We start from the raw sequence: 18,761 nt of genomic DNA, 5'->3' as shown, positions 1-18,761 counted from the left end.
AAAAAAAAAAAAAAAAAAAAAAAAAAAAAAAAAAAAAAGAGAGAGAGAGAGAGAGAGAGAGGAGAGAAACATACCGGTGGTGCCGACGAGGGTCCACTCTCCGAGGCTCCGGGCCCTCTGCCACTCCCACTTGGCGATGGCGACCTGGGGCTGCTGGCCGTCAAAGACGTCCGGGCCGAGCGTGACCTCGCGCACGGGCGAGCCGTCGTCGCGGGCGAGGGAGAGGGTCAGGGGGGCGCCGGCGTAGTAGTGCCACACCTCGACGGCGTCGACGCGGTGCCAGTTGGAGTGGCCTTCGCGGCCCTCGAGTAGGTAGTAGATGGCCGTGCTGGCGGAGCGGTCGGCCGTCACGTTGTAGGCGTCCCGGAACGTCTCGACGTAGTAACCCTTCTCCACGTTGGGGACCAGGTTGAGCCGCGTAATCACCTCCTGCGCCGTCCGCTGGTTGATGGGCGCGGGGGAGCCGTTGCAGTCGTGGTGATGCGACTTGTCTCGGCTGGGCCAGTGTTGCGCCTCGACCTCTCGGGGACTTGCGGGCGACGCAGTCGCGGTCTGGGTTTGTGTCGAGATGGACAAGCCGAGGAGGCCTGCGAGCAGTGTCTGGAGTCGTGCCATGCTGGAATTCTTTCTTTCTTTCTTTCTTTCTTCCTTCCTTCCTTCTTTCCTTCCCTCGTTCCTTTTTCTTTTATTTTCTTCTCCTCTTCCTGCTACCGAACTGTAATTATCAGCACCCGGTGCAGTGTGCGATTTGAAGTGCTGTGGGTCGAGCCTGGGACTGGTGAACAGGGAGCAAACACGCGCTGGATGCGGTTTGCTATTACTTGCTGCGCGCGGCAGCGCAGTGGCTCTTCAGTTTTCAATGATAAATAATGACCGCTCAGCGGTGAAGCCTTCCAAGGATGTCAATCACCGTGTCAGTGGAACAGCCATGTCAGCATGCGCCCCTCCCGACGCAGCCGCACCCCCCCTTCATCCCGGTCGCGATCTTGAATACGCGCGTCGGATGATGATCGCTAACCGGGCGGAGCGGGTTCCGTCGTCGAGGAGATACGCACTACTAATCTCCAAGTCCCCTTATGACTTCATTCCTTCCAGCATTCTGTTCCCCCGCGTTGGTCCTTCGTGCTTGCTGCTGCCAATAGGAACGTGGCGGAAGGCACACGGACCATGGGAGGATCAAGTCTGCTGGAAGAGGTCGCCATTTTTGAGGGATTAGTAGGCGGCTTACGTTTTTGTGGGTTTGGAACCTTTGTAACAACAAAGATTCTTGGCGTGCTTACTAGCACCACTGCCTACCAAAGGTATAGTAATATGTAATCTGTGCGTTTTATGGCCTATTGGCAGCTTCGCTAATATTATGTAAGATTCCAGACCGTGGTGGCAGCGCTATCGACAGAGTTACATTCAATGCTCGGGAAGCTGGCTGACCGCTCTAAGGGAGGAATTAGAGCACCCGTCTAAACTCCCAGAAATCCATCTGTTGCTCATCAAGTCAGTCTTAGTATCGTTGTTGTGCGGAGAACGGCTACCATATGTATTGTGGAAGGTACAATCCAAAAGCACGATGCTGGGAAAATGGGTCGATGCCGGTTGAGTCACGCCGAGAGCAGCACTTTCCACTTCACATCCAACTGCCCCTTTGGTATTAATAATTTACTAATTATGCTTCAATTGTTTGCGTGTTCTAGTTTCAAGCTGTTCTTGGAGATCTCCACGTGTGTATAAGTAGGTAGGTACCTAAATACTAGTATACAAACCTTTTGCAACTTTGGAAACCCATAATTAATAATTAAATTAACACCACCGTCTTTCATTTAGCGTCGCTGGAGGGGTGGTGAACTGCGAAATCGATCACTTGATTATTTATCAGTTTTCCAAATCATCTCCTCAGCAACCCGAGGTCGAAACCCCTCTTCCGTTGCTCGAACTGTCGGTCCGTCTTGGCATCTGGTGTATCTTGACCTCTTGCCCACACCCAGGGGTACCAACTCAAAAGTTTGAACCTCGCAATAATTACGCACCATGACGACCAGCAGCCCAAAGACTGGGCCTATAGCCACGGCCACCAAAACCACGCACCTGGACCCTGAGCTGTTCGACCTCTGCGTGCGCGCCTTTGCCGGCGTGCCCGTGGCCGACGACAACCACACTGTGGCTGCGGCCGTGCGCAGCCGTCGAACGGGCGAGACGGTGGTGGCCCTCAACGTCTACCACTTCACCGGCGGGCCCTGCGCAGAGCTCTGCGCCTTCGGGGCCGCGGCCGCGCGCGGCGTGCTCCCGACCGACGTCGAGACCATCATCGCCGTGTGCAGACGGCCGAAGGAGCAGCAGCAACAGCAGCAGTTGCAGAAGGGCCCCTGGGACGGGGCCGGGGACGTCGTGTTCCGCGTCATCAACCCGTGCGGGAGGTGCGCGCAGACCATGCTCGACTATAACCCCGAGATCGGCGTCATCGTGCTGGACCGGCACGGCCGGGAGGTCAAGACGAGGGCGCGCGACCTGGTGGCGTACCCGTCCGTCTGGGAGGATGGCAACACGGGAAGAGAGGAGAAGAGGAAGGCACTCGAGGCCGGCAGGACTGGGGAAGAGTGAATGCGCGCCTTATCCACCGTTGCAGAAGTTCAGTCCATGCTGCGCTGGCAATCCGAATGATCCGAGGTTGCAATCGGTCGTTAAAGTCGGACCAAAAGTCGCTAAGTTACCGGATGAGCCCGAGAGGTGTTGTGCTGTCGGCCACCGCCTTAAAAACTCCAACAATGAACTACATGGACATGTCAGCTTCGAAGAGGAGCGTAAGGTGCCTTTGAATTACGACTAATTAATAGTTTCTCTCCTTTGCAGCCTAGGTGATCTAAAAAAAAAAAAAAAAAGTAATAGGCTGCGAAAGCCAGCCACTTCATGCCTAGCTTCAAGCTCTGAATCGTGTGTATTTTACAACATCTCTTCCATGAAGCAAGGCTTCTGCAAAGACTAGGTACTCGCAGTTGCCCTCAATAGACCATCAATACAACCCGTCTCGGCAACTAAAAAGCCTGCTTAGCATAGTGGCTAATGCGTTGCACTTGTATCATTCGACGACATGCAAAGATCACAGGTTCGATTCCTGTAGTAGGCATTTCTTTTTCGTCACTCATATTAAGTATGTGGCTAATTGTTTTGGTCTCAGGGGCTTCGTTTTTCAAGCATCTGGCAAGTTTTCGCCAGGAATATGACATGTCATAACCTAGCATTTGCAGATTTGCTGCTTGTTAATTAAATTCTGATGGTAGCTAGATAAGTAATTATTAATTAATTAGAGGTTTAATCAAATGTCTCATTCATTTTTTATTGTTTTCCTAACTTTAAACAAAATCTTACAGGAACCTTTAAATAGTTACTAATAGCATGCTGCCAACTCTAACTGTGCTGCACAAGTACCGTTGGCATGCTTTATTAATAGAATTCTACATATAGATTTTTGAGGTCAGCTCACTCCTGCATATACCTTGTATTGATATTATTGGTGGCTCTTTGTGAGTCACTTGAACAGGAGTCTGGATGCAGTGTATTTTTATTGTTTCTTTTTGGGAATTTGTCTACTTCGAGATGGTTCTGAATACGATTGTGCTCCGTAGCTTGATTCGGAACAGGGGGGTCAGTGACAGAACCAGGGGCCATTCTAACTAAAGCTCCGAAAGACACCGACTCTACGGGGAAAAAAAAGGCGCCGAAAGGCATGACGGGACGACTTGAACCACAGGACGTAGACTCATAACTCAACTTTTGGAGAAAACAGGAAAGAGCAGAGAGGATAAGAAAATGGAAGAGAAAAAAAAAAAAAAAAAAAAAAAAAAAAAAAAAAAAAAAAAAAAAAAAAAAAAAGGGAACCAGAGCTCAAGAATCAAAAATAGCGCCGAATGCGGGCACACCCCTAGCCTCGAGCCCGTAGACCACCTTTTCCGTCACCCTCTGGTTGGAAATGATAACGACCGCCTCGGCCTTCTCCTTACCGCGGCCGCCCCCAACCAGCCTCTCTTGCTCCCAGAGGCGGTAGACGAGCTTGACCAGGTCCGGCCGCCTGCCCTTGCCCGTGTTGAGCACGACGGCGTCGGGGTCCGCCCGGCGGACCAGCGAGAGGACCTCGGGCCCGTAGGTGGCGAGGGGGTCGCGGGTGGCCCAGAGGACGCGCACCGACTCCGGGGTCGGGATCTCGGCCCGGAACCGCTGCCGCGGCTGCCTCCCCTCCCGGACGGCGGCGACGGCCGCGAGGATGCCCAGGCAGGGGGCGATGCCCGAGCCCGTGGCGACCACGACGCAGGGGGAGAAGAGCGCGGCCACGCGCAGCACGCCAAACTGCGGCGCGCCCCGCGTGTAGATGCGCTCCGGCGGCGCCTTGATCAGCTTGTGCGTCCAGTCGCCCGCGTTGGACACGAGCACCGTGAAGCCCTGCTCCTGATCCTCCTCCTCCTCCTCCTCCTCCTCCTTCTTCTTTTCCGTGGCAGTGGCGACCGCTCCGGCTTTCTCACTAGGTACTGGTGTTGGTGACGGTGAGGAGGAGGAGGAGGAGGATGAAATGATGCCGGGGATGACGCCGAATGCGTGAGTCTCCTTCAGGGGCGAGTCGGTCAGGCGGACGGCCTGGCCGTAGTGCACGTCGCGGTGGCGGAAGGTGAGCTTGAGGCAGTGCGGGGAGAGGACCTCGGCCTCGACGTCGCGCATGCGCAGACGCGTCCAGGGGTAGGCGATGAGGAGGGTGATGACGACGAGCATCCAGAAGGACGGGGAGGCGGCCAGGGCGCGGCCGAGCTTGGCGCCGCCACCGCCACCACCGCCGCTGCCGCCGCCGACGACGACGACGGAATCGGCGGCGAGGAGGACGACCAGGGCCCAGAAGAGGGCCACGGCCGTCCAGCCCATGAAGCGGTGGATACCCTCGAACCAGTTGTGCACCCTGCGGCGCGCCTCGGGGTGCGCCGAGGCGAGCATGGACACGAGCAGCACGATGATGGCGTAGCTTACGGCGTAGATGCCCCCGCGGAGGGAGCTGACCGGACCGGGGCCGTTGGTGCGCCGGAAGTCGATGGTCAGGAGCACCAGGAAGACGATGTACCAGAAGGTGGCCGACACGGCGCCGCCGCTGTGGATGCCGCCGTACGAGTACACCTTGGCCGCGAGCGTGCGGGCGTGGAGGGGCATGACCCTGGTCCAGGGGGAGACGAAGACCCAGAACAGGGCGTTGACGACGTGCTCGTTGCGCACGATGACGGCCGCCAGGATGTTAGCCGTCGCGGCGGTGCTGGCTTGCTGGTGCGTGAAGGCGGACGGATCGCCGGACTTGGCGCGGCGGGCAACGAAGACGGCCAGGGCGGCCATGTTGCCGAGGTACACGAGAGTGAAGATGCGGCGGTAGACGGAGCCAAAGTTCCACCGCAGAAACCGGTAGGCCCTGATCGACGACCGCTTGGGGGGCAACGGCGAGCTGTCGAGGCCGTGGGCCTCAAAGGGGTCGGCGTCGTTGGGAAGGACCCCGGATTCGGTAATATACCTAGCTTTGGATGGCCTCGGCGGCGTCCCGGGGAGGGTAGCCGCGGATGGGGTTGACGACGTTACTGCTTTCTCCACGTCCGTGCTGGACTCGTCATCGACATCCGACTCGCAGTCCGACACATCTTGATCGTAGGTCTCAGTGGGGGTACTGCGCGGGGAATCACCCGGCCTGAGCCCGTTGGGAGAGGGTTGCTGTTGTTGCCCGTCGATGGGCAGGGGACCCGGCGTCCCTGGCAACGAGGGAGACATGGTATCAAGAGGGAGATTAGGACGGAGGGCACGACCAAGGCCGGAAGCAGGCTCGAAGGAACAGTGAGAGGGAGCTTGTGAGCTTCTATGTGCTTCGCTGGTCCACACTCAACGGGAGTGAAGGGTAGGTGAGCCATCATCAGATTTATATAGGATTCATAGGACTTGGAGGACTTGTAGATACTACAATGGCAACGTGAGGATGAAAAAGGCAACCGCATCTCCGTTCAAGGCACAAGCTTGGTGGAAGCCATGATAGTAGTCTGGTCCGCCCTCTCTCGTGCCAGACCAGGTCGATCCCGGGAGTCCCATCTGGCGAATCCAGCATGTCTACCTGCCTATCTTTCCCGTCACGCCACACGCCACAAAGTCGCATCGCCGACCACGACGACGACAGTCGCCAAGGAGAATCAGTCCGCTGCTGGTGCTCGGTCTCGTGGAATCTGTGCACCGACGGGCGCAGTAGCATCTCTCGCCTCGCTTTCTTGCGGTTGAGCCGAGCGTCGTTGTTGTCGGGTCGCTCGTGTGCGGTCCGGACGGACGGGTGCTGTATCACGGTAGCGTGCAGCGGCTCCCGTCCATCGTGATACGGATGGCTCAACGTTGCGCTGCAGCATCTCGGCATATAAACAAAAATTATAATGTTGGAGAGCCAACCGGGTATGCAACCGATCCGTTCGATCAAGTGTCTCAGACCTAGCAAGGTAGGTGGTAACTAATATCCAGCACTCGTCAATGTAACCGACTCTTGCCCAAGGCGCATCAGGACGCAGGAGGCACATGCAGCGCTACCGAACGCCACCAGGGAATCGAAGCGGCGAGCGGGTAGAGCCGAAGCTTTCGCCGAGTCTGGTTAGCAGCCCGTACCTCGTTGCAGGGGGAGATCGGCCATCTCATGCGAGATTATCAAAGACCGAAAGCTTCGGAGGAAGTGCGGAAAGCGGTTGGCCGCTTCGCTGTATGTCGGGCCTAAAGTATTTGTCAACCTGTCGACCCGTCGACCCATCGATCTGAGGCATTCTGTGAATTTTGGCCGAGTGAAACAGCGAGGGACCAATGAGGGCCCTGCGAGACCTGACAATTTGACACAATTTTTACACCTACCCTGGATCTTGCGGGCAGAAAGAAAGAAGAAAGAGGAAACCGGTTCCCTCGAAGCCATGTGCTCCTCCGTGATTGGGGAGGGAAGTAGCGACTACCTGGCCCCCCAAGGAACATAAACAGAATAAGATTTCTGCCGTGTAGCCTTGTCCCAAAGGTTAGGTGTGTAGTAATTATACCCGTTTACCGGGAATCCGAACTCCTCGCTGCTCGGGCCGCTGCCCTCCTTGGCTCCCGCGTGGCTGTATAACTGTATAATTAATTACTGCGGCTGCGGGTGAGGCTGCGGCTGACTCAGCTGCAGTTTCTCGAAGGTGTAATTACGGACTAGTTATACTACTTAGTATCTGAAACCACCAGATACCTCAGGTAAGCATGCTTCCAATCCGAGCGCTGATTTTCTCAAGATCGTCCTGCCTGTGAATCGTTGGGCTCCGTTCGCCCGACTTGCGTTTTCTACGCCGTATCTTTGCATGTGTCGGTCAACTGCACGAGAGAATGAGGGCAATGCACAGTGCGTGGGGGGCACGGGGGTTCACGCGGTGGGCGGCCAGGTTTAAATCACATTCTTGGGTGCCTCGACGTGTTCCCATGTACCGCGATCGAGTTACCTTACATGTGATCGCTGCTGCAGTGAACTATTTCTAATTGGCAAGTTCGATCAACTTTCCCATTCTCCTTCCCATTGTCGTCATTTATCGGCCGAGAATATACCTCCGAAAACGCCACCTTCCTCAGTTCGGTATCTTGGGATCTTCAAGATCGTGCAATCATTTGCTAACTCAGCCTCATCGCGGGTTGCACTGATTGGGTACTTGTAGGCGGGGGGGGGCCTCTTCTGAATTTCAAATACTCAAACTACAAACCACCTCACTGGCCCTCATGCCAAGTCGTCATGCCAAGTCGTCGCTTAAAAGGAAGAAAAGAAAGATAAAAAATATTTGGCTTGGTAGATGTCTCGATGTAGTGCAACGGTAGATATCTCGATGCAGTGCACCGGTAGATGTCTCGATGCAGTGCATCGCTGTCTTATCGTTGCCGTTTTGGGCCGCAAGGGCTATGCAACGGTATGTTCACGTGCCAAAGCACGTGCTAATAGTTAGTTATTGGGGATATCCGCTTTGTGCCTGAGGCTCGAGCTCCGAGCCGGGCGAGAAGCTCCACTGCACTTTGCCTGGCCGGCTTGGGGCGTCAGAGCTTCGGCGAACCTCAACACCACGAACACATCGACCCGCGCAATTGCCGCCCGCAACCGCCCCATTGTAGCCCACCATGGCGTTAGAATCCAGCGAGACACCCCGGCGTATGTCCTTCCCATCCTGCCAACCTTCTTCCCGTGACACCGGCGCACGCTAACGGCCCACCGCAGGGGCGACCCGCGAGGAAATGCGCGATGCGAAGCTGCCCTTGCAATACCGAGATAGCTGCGCCCACCTGCTGATTCCGCTCAATCGGTGTCGCTTCGAGACCTACTACATGCCTTGGAAGTGTGAGGTACGAGACGCGCCATGATCCCGTCTGACCCGTCTCGACCCGAAGACTCTCCCCCCCCCCCCTCTCTTACTCCCTTCCGTTCTTCCCGGTCCATGTGAGAGACGGAACAGAAGAGTGTGCAGTGCCACGAGCCCGGGAGGGCAGACTCGGGAGCAGACCGGCTGACGTTGCCCGCCGCAGGACGAGAGGCACAGCTACGAAAAATGCCAATACGTCGAGTTCAAGAAGCGCGTCGCCAAGATGAACGAGCTCAGGGAGGCAAAGGGCGGGGCGCGGAGCAATTGAGAGGCCAAATGTGGCCGAATGATGTCCTGATGGGCGGGAAATGGTTCCGCCGTGTACATATGGGGTTGGTTGGCAGTCGAGGCTGGCAAAGATAGACGGCAATGCACTGCATCGACATACCTATCAGTTTTTTTTTTCATCCTTCCCTTTTCCTTTTCCTTCCTTTCCATCCCTCCTATCTCTCTCTCTCTCTCTTTTTTCTATTTCTTTTTATCCTTTTTCTCTTTCCCATCTTTTCTTTTCTCTCCCCTCCTGATGGAATCCCGTGGACCTCTCGGCGTCGGGGATGCTGGGACTTGTGGAATATTGATCTCACCTGATACCAGGCATCGACTAAAGCTACGGGAGAACGAACCGCGGTGCAACACATCCCTCTCAATGAACGATTAACTATTTCTGGACCTTGTCCCGAAATCCTATTGTCCCACGCTCTTGGGACTAATCCGACCACGCTCTAGGCATTCCATGATAACGGAGCCCTACCGGTTTTTTTCCCCAAGAGCGTTCATTGGGTGCTGTTTGGTCATTGATAAGGATACCCATAACTACTTGCGGCGGCGGTGCATCACATCTCCACGGTTCATCTCCGAGTCGGCGCCGGGGAAATTGGCCGTCCTCGTAAGGCCCACTGACGGTGCATTCACAGGAAAGGGGCATTGTCGTGGCGGTAGATAACATTGACCGTGCTTGGCTATATTTCAAGCCATTCCTCCACGCCACAATTCCTCATCCTCCTCAGATGCTGCGAGGTTCTCCGATGGGATGCAGCGGAGGCGCGTGGAAGGGCTGAGTCGCGAAACCAATCTGTCGACGATCATCATTGATACTGGAATGGAATTCGCCACACTCCGAAACAGGTTGGTGGGCAAAAGCAATGGTTTGACCACAACTTTCGGCCCAAACTGGAGTGGCCGATCTCTGATAAGGAGCCTCCCGAGAGATTCCTGCGTCTTGAACGTTGGGCATCGTCCGCGATGGGCCCTCGACATGGTTTCGGGGTGCAGTATCCGGGAATTCGCGCAAGTCGGCCAAGGTTCGAGATTCTCGGAACTCTGGGGGGAGCGGCAGGTTTTATGCCCGCGGAGATGCCTCTCCATGATAGACTTATCTCTGTTGCTCGGTCCGAGATAACGTTGGTGCGCGGTAACATCCGCTGCCAGCAACGCGTCGCCGCTTTATCTCCGCCAAGAAAGCCCCTGGCTAGAGCCTCAGCCCAGGCGCAGATAAGGAGATAAGTTAACGGCAGGGCTGGGCCGGGTCGGCTGTGGGGGTCTGGACAACACTCCACATTATTCCCCAGCGCGGGATTGCTCCTTGGTTCCTCGCGGATGCGTCTTACAAGATCTCCGGAAAACTAAATTATCGCAGAACCGGGCCCGTGGGAGCTTGGCAAATCCCCCCCAACGGCCGGGATGTCACAGTCCTTGGTCATCGGTCTGGCCGAAGTGATGAGCAACAGCCCGGCCTATATCTACCGGCGACATGGACGGGTTGTCGATTTCTTCGGGCCTCATTCGCATCATCAAGTTCAGCATCCCGGAACGGCATAACAGCTAGAATGGGATTCAAGACAGCCGATCTCTGGCGAAAGCCAGACCTCAACCCAGTCAACAGGAAGGCCAAAAGCGTGCCCGTCCTGAACCCCATTGATCCGCATGGCCGCGTCTTCTTCTTCTCGTGGCTTGGCTTCATGCTGGCCTTCTGGGCTTGGTACGCCTTTCCGCCATTGGTATGTCTATTATTCACCCCATCGGTCCGGGCAATCCAGCGGCCATCGAATTCGACTAATCCGTCGATTCCTTCCCTTCACAGTTGACAGTCACCATCAAAAAAGACCTGGGCCTGACTCCGGAGCAAGTGGCCAACTCCAACATTGTCTCCCTGGTAGCCACGCTGGCGGTGCGCTTCGTCTGCGGCCCGCTCTGCGACCTCTGGGGCCCACGTAAGGTGTTCAGCGCGATTCTGATGATTGGCAGCATTCCCATCGGGCTCGCCCCCCTGATCAAGGACGCGACCGGCCTCTACATTATCCGCCTCTTCATTGGCATCCTGGGTGGTTCTTTCGTGCCATGCCAGGTCTGGTGCACCGGATGGTTCGACAAGACGGTCGTCGGCACAGCCAATGCTCTGTCGGGCGGTTGGGGCAATGCTGGCGGCGGCATCACCTACTTCATCATGCCAGCCGTCTTTGACTCGTTGGTACATCACTGGGGACACACGCATCGTGAAGCATGGCGTATCACCTTCGTTGTACCTCTGATCTGTCTGATCGCTTGCGGAATCGGGATGTTGGTGCTGTGCGAGGATACGCCCATGGGCAAGTGGTATGTCTCCTTCCCCCCTCCTTCTCACTTCTTCTCTTCTCCCTCCTCTCCTCTCTCCCATCACAACAGCAGCAGCTAATGTACCCCGTCTAGGAGCGAGCGCCACAACGTTGGACGAGATCTCGAAGCCCGGGACATCTCGGGTGCCGTCGTCTCCGTTCCGGGCACCATTGCCGACCGCGAACCGTCGGGAGCGACGACGCCGGCCGGCGGCAAAGTTTCATCCGACGACCTAGAGAAAGGCAGTACCGACGACAAGAAATCTCCCTTTCCACCGGCGACAACAACAGCAGCCTCGTCCCCCCATGCGACAAGCACCAATCTTGCCCTCCCTGGCGCGACAGCCATCATGGAAACGGCGCACGCCGAAGTCATCCAAGCCCCTTCCTTTCGCACCTCGCTCTCCATCGTCTTCAGCCTGCACGCGCTCTTCCACGTGGCCACGTACGCGTGCAGCTTCGGCGGCGAGCTGGCCGTCAACTCGGTCCTGAGCTCGTACTACCTCAAGAACTTCCCGTACCTGGGCCAGACGCGGGCGAGCAACTACGCGGCCGTGTTCGGGTTCCTCAACTTCCTCACGCGCCCGCTGGGCGGCGTCGTCGGCGACGTGCTGTACAACGTCTCGGGCGGCAACCTGTGGCTCAAGAAGGCCTGGGTGCACGTGTGCGGCGTGGCGGCGGGGGCGCTGCTCATCGTCATCGGCGTCCTCGACCCGCACCACCTCGGCGTCATGATCGGCCTGGTCATCGTCATGGCCGTCTTCCTCGAGGCCGGCAACGGGGCCCACTTTGCCCTGCTGCCCCACGTCTACCCGCACGCCAACGGCGTCCTGTCCGGCCTGACGGGCGCCGGCGGGAACCTGGGCGGCGTCGTGTTTGCCATCGTGTTCCGCTTCATGGACGGGGGGTCCGACTACGCAAAGGCCTTCTGGGTCATTGGCGTCGTGCACATTGCGCTGAACCTGGTCGTCTCTTGGGTTCCTCCTATTCCTAAAGGGCAGATTGGCGGGCGTTAAGAGGGAAAAGGGAAACCATCGATTTCTGATTTTTTTTTTTTTTTTTTTTTTTTTTTTTTTTTTTTTTTTTTTTTTTTTTGCTAATTACGGTCATGAATGTTTTGGGTTAATTTTTCCTTTGATATGACCTAACGACGATCATATTTTGGATACGAACTAACTTTACCATTTGTTCCACACATACACATATGCGCTCATGGTTTTCTTGAATATGATTGTCGGCGGCGGTTTGAATACCCGCGTATGCTGCTAATCATGTTCATATGGATATGTATGTATCTGTATGGATTCAGCTGGACTTCGCGTTGCCACTTATTGGTCTGCGCCGCCGGGTCGCACCACGAGGGGCCCCCCTCTCCGGACGATCCAACCCAAAGAGCCTCGCTAATAACTAAGGCTTCTCCGCACAATTATTCATGTCGGCCCCCCTCGTCGTTCCTTCATTCAATCATCTATTCAACCATCTGTCGCTTTGAGCCTGCAAGAGCTTAGCGCTGCTTGACCTTTTTTTTACTTTTTCTTTCTTTCTTCTTTTTTCTTTTATTTTTTTTTCTTTTTTTGGTCCAGCACAATGGGGTACAAGCGGCCAGAGTCTTGCGAGGAGTTTCACGTCGCTGTTGTTTGCGCGCTGCCCCTCGAATTCAACGCCGTTTTGTCCGTCTTAGACCAGACGTGGGACGACGATGGCCTGGAGCTGCGCAAATCCCCCGGGGATCTCAACCAATATGTCAACGGGCGGATCGGTAAGCACAATGTCGTCCTCACCCTGTTGCCGGAGAGGATGGGTAAGGTCAACGCCGCCGTTGTCGCCAGCGACCTCCGCCACAGCTACCCCAACCTGCGCCTCACCCTGCTTGTCGGCATCTGCGGCGGCGTTCCCATGGCTGGCAACGACGAGGTCGTCCTCGGCGACGTGGTCATCAGTCGGTCGCTTGTGCAGTATGATTTCGGGAGGCAGTATCCCGACGGATTCCGCCGCAAGGACAGCTCCAAGGACAACATGGCCAAGCCTAACCACGAGATCTTGGCCATCCTCGCCATGCTCGACACGGACCGGAAGGAGCTGTTGAGTCAGAAGACGGTGTCCTTCCTGCAGGACCTGCAGCAGCGGAAACCAAGGTACGCGTTCCCCCGGGCGTCACCCGACCGGCTCTTCCGGTCCGAGTACCATCACAAGCACCGGGGCTCGCCCGAGTGCGGATGTCGGAACCGCGCAAGCGAAACGGATCCGGTCTGCGAGGAGGCCATGGGGAAGTCATGCGAGGAAGTGGGGTGTGAGGACAGCTTCCTGGTCAGGAGGCGCCGGGTCGAGCAGCGAGAAGGGCCCGAGCCTCCTCCTGCTGCGTTCCACCCGGCCATCCACATCGGTCCCGTGGGCTCCGGGGACACGGTCATGAAGTCCGGGGTCGGGCGCGACAAGATAGCGGAGCAGGAAGGCATCATCGCCTTCGAGATGGAGGCCGCCGGCATCTGGGAGCACCTCTCGTGCCTGGTCGTCAAGGGCGTCTGCGACTACGCCGACAGCCACAAGAACAAGAAGTGGCAGGATTACGCGGCAGCCACGGCAGCGTCGACGGCCAAGGCAATCCTCACGCTCTACACGCCGGCCGTTACGACGACGACGGCCGTCGCCCACAGGAGGCGCCTCACCCCAAAATGGGCGGTTCCCTTCCCTCCTGATCCGGATTTTGTCGACCGGCCCGACATCTCGGCGTGGCTGCAGGAGAAGTCCCGGCTTCCGGGCGCCCGCGTCGCGCTCGTCGGCCTCGGCGGCATCGGAAAGTCGCAGCTCGCCATCCAGTACGCATACCACGTGCGGAAGGACTCGCACGTCTTCTGGCTCAACGCGACCTCGCGAAGCACCCTCGAGGAGTCGTACCGCGCCATCGCACGCAGGCTCGGGCTCGAGGCCCACAAGGAATCCAAGGACGACGACATCACTTACCGGGTCAGCGATTGGCTCGGGGATGAGGAGAACGGTCGGTGGACAGTAGTGCTCGACAATTTTGACGACTACTCGATCCTGGGCGACGACGACCCGCGCTTCCTCAGACTGCTGCCGCAGACGAGCAACGGCTTCACGCTGATCACCTCGCGTACCTCTCAGGCGGCGGAGAAGCTGGTTGGAAACCCCAAGAACATCTACCAGGTGGCCGCCATGACCGAGGACGTGGCGCTGAAGCTCTTGCAGACGAAGCTTAAGGACGGCTGCGGAGACGAGGAGGGACGGGAAGCTGTCCGTCTCCTCGACTGCCTGCCGCTGGCCATCTCCCAGGCCGCCGCATACATCAACCGCCGCAGCCCGCGGGTGAGGTTGGAGGAGTACGTGGACATGCTGCGCAGCAAGGATAGGCAAGAGGTGCTGCTCGGCTGGGAGTACGACGACGAGCGCCGCTACGGCGGCGCCTCGACCTCGGTGCTGGGCACCTGGACCTTCACCCTGGAGCAGATCCGGAAGGAGAGGCCTTCGGCGGCCGACCTCCTTTACCTGATGAGCTTCTTCAACCCCCAGTCCATCCCGGACTGGGCTCTCAGGGCCTGGTTCGAGCTCGACCCCGGACAGCTCCCCTCCCTCACCCTCCGCGACACCCTCTCCGCCCACGCGTCCACTTTCCTCTCGTCCATCAGCCAGAAGCGGCGCAGAGAGATGCACCGCCTCGTTCCGCAGGACCAGGCCGTGCAAATCTGGAGCCGCTGGGTAAGCGCGGACCTTACGAAGGGCGGCAAGCCAGCTTCGACGACCGAGGAGAAGCCGCCGGGGCCGTGGAAGCCCCGGTTCTCGGACCTGACAAAGGCCGTAGCCAAGGATTGGTGGCCTTCCATGTCCGGCAGTTCCAGAGGTGGCGACAGCGACGGCGACGGCGACGGCAATGCCTCAGATGCTGCTGCCGCCGCCGGCGAGCAGTTCGAGCAGGACCTCGATACGCTGATCGGGTATTCCTTGGCGATGCCCACTGCGAGTAAGGGCGTGTTCGAGATGCACCCCTTGATCCGCTACTGCACTCAGACTTGGCTAGCACGCACGAAATCGTTCGACACGTGGAAGAGGCGGTTCGTGCTGGCCGCAGTAATGACGATTGATTCCTTCAAGGCCCACGGGCGGATCCAGCCAGGCCTGGCCGCGCACTTCAACCCGCTCGCCGAGGAGGAGCCGCGGGACGTGCTGGAGGCCAAGCTGTGGTTCTACCTTGCCTGGGCCGTCTATCACAGCTGGAAGGAGATTGGAGCGCGGAGTCTGGCGACGACGCTGCTAGACAAGCTAGTCGCCGTAGCGACCAAGTTTTTCTGGCCGGTCGACACATCCACCGTTATGGTCATGGATGAGCGTGCAAGGGTGTACTCAAAGAATGGAGAGTACGACAGGGCGGAGAAGACGTGGAAGGAAATCAGCCGAATATCCGAGAAGTACGCTGGTGACCACTACGTCCCTTGCGTCCAAGACTCGAGGCTGGCCTGGGCAAGGATGCTGTTGGCACGCGGCCGAGCTGCCGAAGCCGAGGAGATTGTCCGGGATATAGTCGACTTCCGGGTCCGAGTGTACGGGCCCCAGCTGGAGGAGACTCTTGCGAGCCTAGGCACTCACACCGAGGTACTAACTGCCCTGGGGAAATTCCAGGAAGCCGGCAGCATCATCAGAGATCTTCTGCGGCAGGATTGGACCGGCAAGGATTCCTTTCTGCACTCATATACCATCAACATCGTCGCCTTCACCGTGCTCGACATGAGCAAAGCCCCGGCGAAACAAGTGGAGGACTTGTTGCGCGAACTGACCGACTTTGTCGAACACGACCCGAGGAGCTGCACCTGGTTCCCCTTTACCCTGTCCGGCCCTATCCACGAGGCGTTTATCCGCTGCCTCTGGAAGCAAGGAAAGAAGGACGAGGCGAAGAGCGTCAGAATCAGGGGAACGGAGCTCATGGCGAGGCTCATTACCGTGCCCCAGCTGCACCCGCCCACGCTCGTGGACAGCCTGTTGTTGGACGGTGGCGATGGCGATGTGGAGAGCAGGGGCCGGCTGCTGCAGAGCATCATCGAGAACCTCTACCGAGCGGACGTAAAGCCGGACGACAACTTTTATTGGGGAATCGGCAACATCGGGCGCCGTCTATACCTTCAGCGCCGGTACGAGGAAGCCGGCAAGCTGCTCGAGACCATTGTAGCCCACATGACGAGCAACCCGGCATACGGAGAGACCCATACCATGACCTCACGGATGCGAATCTTATGGAATTCCGTGGTTGATGATGAGGAATCGGGGGACCCCGACCCTCCAGCAGACACGGATGGAGTGGGAGGGGAAGAGTTGCGCGAGATTAATAAGGAGCAGAGTCGCTCGGCCGACTCGGGCACTGAAACATTGGTGGAGGCATCACCGGGTTGAGCTGGCTGGCCACAGGTAAAGTACGGCGGCTCAGGAGAGGTCTCTCTCTCTCTCTCTCTAACACTTGCGCCCTCTAATAACCATACGGCCAACGGCTCCGTCTGAAAAAAAGACCAAGAAGTCAAAAGAATCCTATTGTCGACCAGCAGTAAAGGAACATACAACAATGCAGAGAAACCTCCACCTTTCCCTCAAACCAAGTCACCTTCCCGACCCCGGCCCCGGCGCCGATGCCGATGCCGATGCCGATGCCGATGCAGATGCCGACTCCGCCAGTCCCCTCGGTCGATACCGGTAACGGGAACGACGTCAGCGGCAGCGAGAACAACGGAAACTCCGGAGACGACCCGGTCTCGCGCTCGGGACATGGCGCCGGGGGACTGGTTCGGCCGCAGGGACGGCGGCGGGGACGGCGGCGGGGGGGGGGGGGGGGGGGGGGGGGGGGGGGGGGGGGGGGGGGGGGGGGGGGGGGGGGGGGAGATGTGGGAGGTCGTGCTGCAGCTGGTGGAGCTGGTCGACAGGCAAAAATAACGAGAAGAAGAAGAAGAAGGGGAAGGGAAGGGGGGGTTAAGAAGGTGGAGGACGGGACGAGGAGGAGGAGCTGAAAGCGAAGGTGGCCGGGGTGCTGGAAGGGTGGAGGAAGGGGGTTCCCTTTCAGGGGCGCTGACCTTGGGATCTTTACTAAGAAAAGAGGAGGGGGGGAGGGGGGGGGGAAGGAGGATTAAACGAATGTGAGATGTTAGAAGACTACCTTGCTAACAAAGCAGCTGGCCGGTTTTAACTAATTAATTAGTCAGTGTGGAGGCGGTCGTCACAATTGTTTCTTTTTTTTTTTTCTTCTTTTTCTTCTTTTTTTTTCATCCACTAGCCTGAGATGACCAGGTCATTGCAGGCACACACTCCCCTGAACAAACAGCACAAACAGCATTGGCCGCTGCAGTTAATGAAGCAAATGTGGGCTGACCCTATATCCGTATCTCGTGTGTTGTTACCTCTCCAGGGGTGTTCCTGTCCATCCTGTCCATAATAATTATGCGAAGAGCTGAGATTTTTCTCTCTGACACGGTCCTGACCCGATCATTCTCTTTTTCTTTGTTCGGCAGCAGCCCCTGTCAGTAACTGAAACATTTTTTCATTTCCAAAGCCGATGGTGTCCAAAGCCCGGATCCCGGATCACTTCCGCCCCAAATCCTGGGCTGTGTCAGACGCTGGTTCGCTATGTTGGTGCGTGCTCCTCCTGTCGTGTGGTTTTGTTTTTGTTTCTGCCTGTCTCACGCCCACATGGTTGTCCAGGGGTAATTAGCACGGGGAACCAAGAATTGGGATCCAAGCCACGCAGTCATCCAAGCCGGCATTTGGCGAGCAGCACGTCTTTTGAGTGGTCAGTTTAGAGCCCATGGGCACAAGCCATGAAGCCCGGACCAGTTGACTAGTGACGCTTTGAAGCCGGGGGGGTGGTTCAGAGATTTCTCATGTCTGTTCATCGGCGTTCCCGAAAGAAAGATTTCAGCCCTCACCGGCGATCCAGCTGTGTCTGTGCTGACTGTTGACAGTCCGAGCCCTCCTCGGAGAGGACAAGCAGGAAACAAGGCAAAGCAGAGAGGAAAAGAAAGTCCCATCATCCCATCTCCCATCACGACATAATCACTTTAAAGGATGTCCGTCTCCCGGTGACGAGACACCGGTTCTCTCTGATCATCACAAGCCGACAATAACAGCAAAATCACAACGAGCGTTTCGATTCACAGTCCTCCCATCCGGGTGGTTCACCCCCCCCCCCCCAACCGAGACGTCTTGGGCAATTAACACAGGCTCAGTCAGGAGTAAGTACCCATCTCGCGTCTCTCACACCGATCCGCCATTGGGGCCCACCACTGTCGTCTAATTAATAATAATTAGACCACCCTCGGGTGCTGCCGCCGAGGAAAGAAAGAACCAGGGAAAGAGACGTCGCGAATCCGGTTGGTACCTAATTTACCAAATACTTCCACCAGCCCGCTTTATCCATCGGCCGGCCACACAGCATGGCCCGCACCGATGGCACCCGAGCGCCACCGGCGCCGTCGGCCGGCCTCGGCCACGTCCGCCAGAAGCGAGGCGCGTACGAAAAGCCCTCTGGTCCACCCAAGCCGGCCCCGAACCCTGCTCCCGCCGGTCAAGGGTCGGGGTAAGAGGCGGGTATGATCACTCGAATTCCTGCAAGCCAAGTAAGCCCATGTCCTCCCACGTCGCGCGGATGATGTAACCAATATATATGTGATTAATTCGGTCAGACGAATGGTTGCTAATGACGGGTTAATCAGGCCGGTGGCGTCTTCAGCAATGATGATATGCGGGCCGTCGGTCTCTCAGAGTTTCTGTACGATTGCCTCGGGGAGGATCATTG

General features: G+C 57.3%; 7 protein-coding genes and 1 non-coding gene across 8 annotated transcripts in view; 6 read left to right on the top strand and 2 right to left on the bottom strand.

Moving 5' to 3' along the window:
• P884DRAFT_88807 (RmlC-like cupin domain-containing protein) overlaps positions 1–737 on the bottom strand; it is a 909-nt gene extending 172 nt beyond the window's left edge. The window contains exon 1 of the mRNA XM_069446144.1: positions 75–737. Coding sequence (XP_069293843.1) covers positions 75–615 — 541 coding nt within the window. The 5' untranslated portion in view covers positions 616–737. The remainder of the gene's footprint in view (positions 1–74) is intronic.
• A 1,060-nt stretch (positions 738–1,797) lies between these two features.
• On the top strand, positions 1,798–2,843 carry P884DRAFT_264657 (uncharacterized protein). The gene has a single exon (XM_069441865.1). It carries the CDS (start codon positions 2,023–2,025, stop codon positions 2,590–2,592), a length of 570 nt encoding a protein of 189 aa, XP_069293842.1. The 5' UTR covers positions 1,798–2,022; the 3' UTR covers positions 2,593–2,843.
• Positions 2,844–3,030: 187 nt separating this feature from the next.
• On the top strand, positions 3,031–3,115 carry P884DRAFT_t172. The gene has a single exon. It is a non-coding gene; the product is annotated as a tRNA-Thr (tRNA).
• A 718-nt stretch (positions 3,116–3,833) lies between these two features.
• Positions 3,834–5,841, bottom strand: P884DRAFT_317588 (uncharacterized protein). Its single transcript, XM_069445318.1, has 3 exons — positions 4,489–5,841; positions 4,240–4,431; positions 3,834–4,188 (listed from the first exon to the last, which is right to left on the bottom strand). Exons 1-3 carry the CDS (start codon positions 5,773–5,775, stop codon positions 3,874–3,876), a joined length of 1,794 nt encoding a protein of 597 aa, XP_069293841.1. The 5' UTR covers positions 5,776–5,841; the 3' UTR covers positions 3,834–3,873.
• A 2,206-nt stretch (positions 5,842–8,047) lies between these two features.
• P884DRAFT_231865 (NADH-ubiquinone oxidoreductase B18 subunit-domain-containing protein) lies at positions 8,048–9,032 on the top strand. The gene is made up of 3 exons (XM_069439833.1): positions 8,048–8,179; positions 8,246–8,370; positions 8,551–9,032. The coding sequence occupies exons 1-3, from the start codon at positions 8,149–8,151 to the stop codon at positions 8,653–8,655; spliced, it is 261 nt and encodes an 86-aa protein (XP_069293840.1). The 5' UTR covers positions 8,048–8,148; the 3' UTR covers positions 8,656–9,032.
• A 1,181-nt stretch (positions 9,033–10,213) lies between these two features.
• On the top strand, positions 10,214–11,994 carry P884DRAFT_280804 (major facilitator superfamily domain-containing protein; the record flags this gene model as incomplete). Its single annotated transcript, XM_069443477.1, has 4 exons — positions 10,214–10,384; positions 10,468–10,979; positions 11,073–11,224; positions 11,270–11,994. The coding sequence occupies 4 exons, from the start codon at positions 10,214–10,216 to the stop codon at positions 11,992–11,994; spliced, it is 1,560 nt and encodes a 519-aa protein (XP_069293839.1).
• A 467-nt stretch (positions 11,995–12,461) lies between these two features.
• Positions 12,462–16,796, top strand: P884DRAFT_264655 (uncharacterized protein). Its single transcript, XM_069441864.1, has one exon. It carries the CDS (start codon positions 12,566–12,568, stop codon positions 16,373–16,375), a length of 3,810 nt encoding a protein of 1,269 aa, XP_069293838.1. The 5' UTR covers positions 12,462–12,565; the 3' UTR covers positions 16,376–16,796.
• On the top strand, positions 16,606–18,546 carry P884DRAFT_303240 (uncharacterized protein; the record flags this gene model as incomplete). Its single annotated transcript, XM_069445011.1, has 2 exons — positions 16,606–16,758; positions 18,370–18,546. 2 exons carry the CDS (start codon positions 16,606–16,608, stop codon positions 18,544–18,546), a joined length of 330 nt encoding a protein of 109 aa, XP_069293837.1.
• Positions 18,547–18,761: the final 215 nt, after the last annotated feature.

The sequence above is a fragment of the Thermothelomyces heterothallicus genome, assembly GCF_042370625.1.
Source record: "Thermothelomyces heterothallicus CBS 202.75 unplaced genomic scaffold P884_scaffold_35, whole genome shotgun sequence".
NCBI classification, from domain to species: domain Eukaryota; kingdom Fungi; phylum Ascomycota; class Sordariomycetes; order Sordariales; family Chaetomiaceae; genus Thermothelomyces; species Thermothelomyces heterothallicus.
This window is presented reverse-complemented; position numbering and strand designations above follow the sequence as displayed.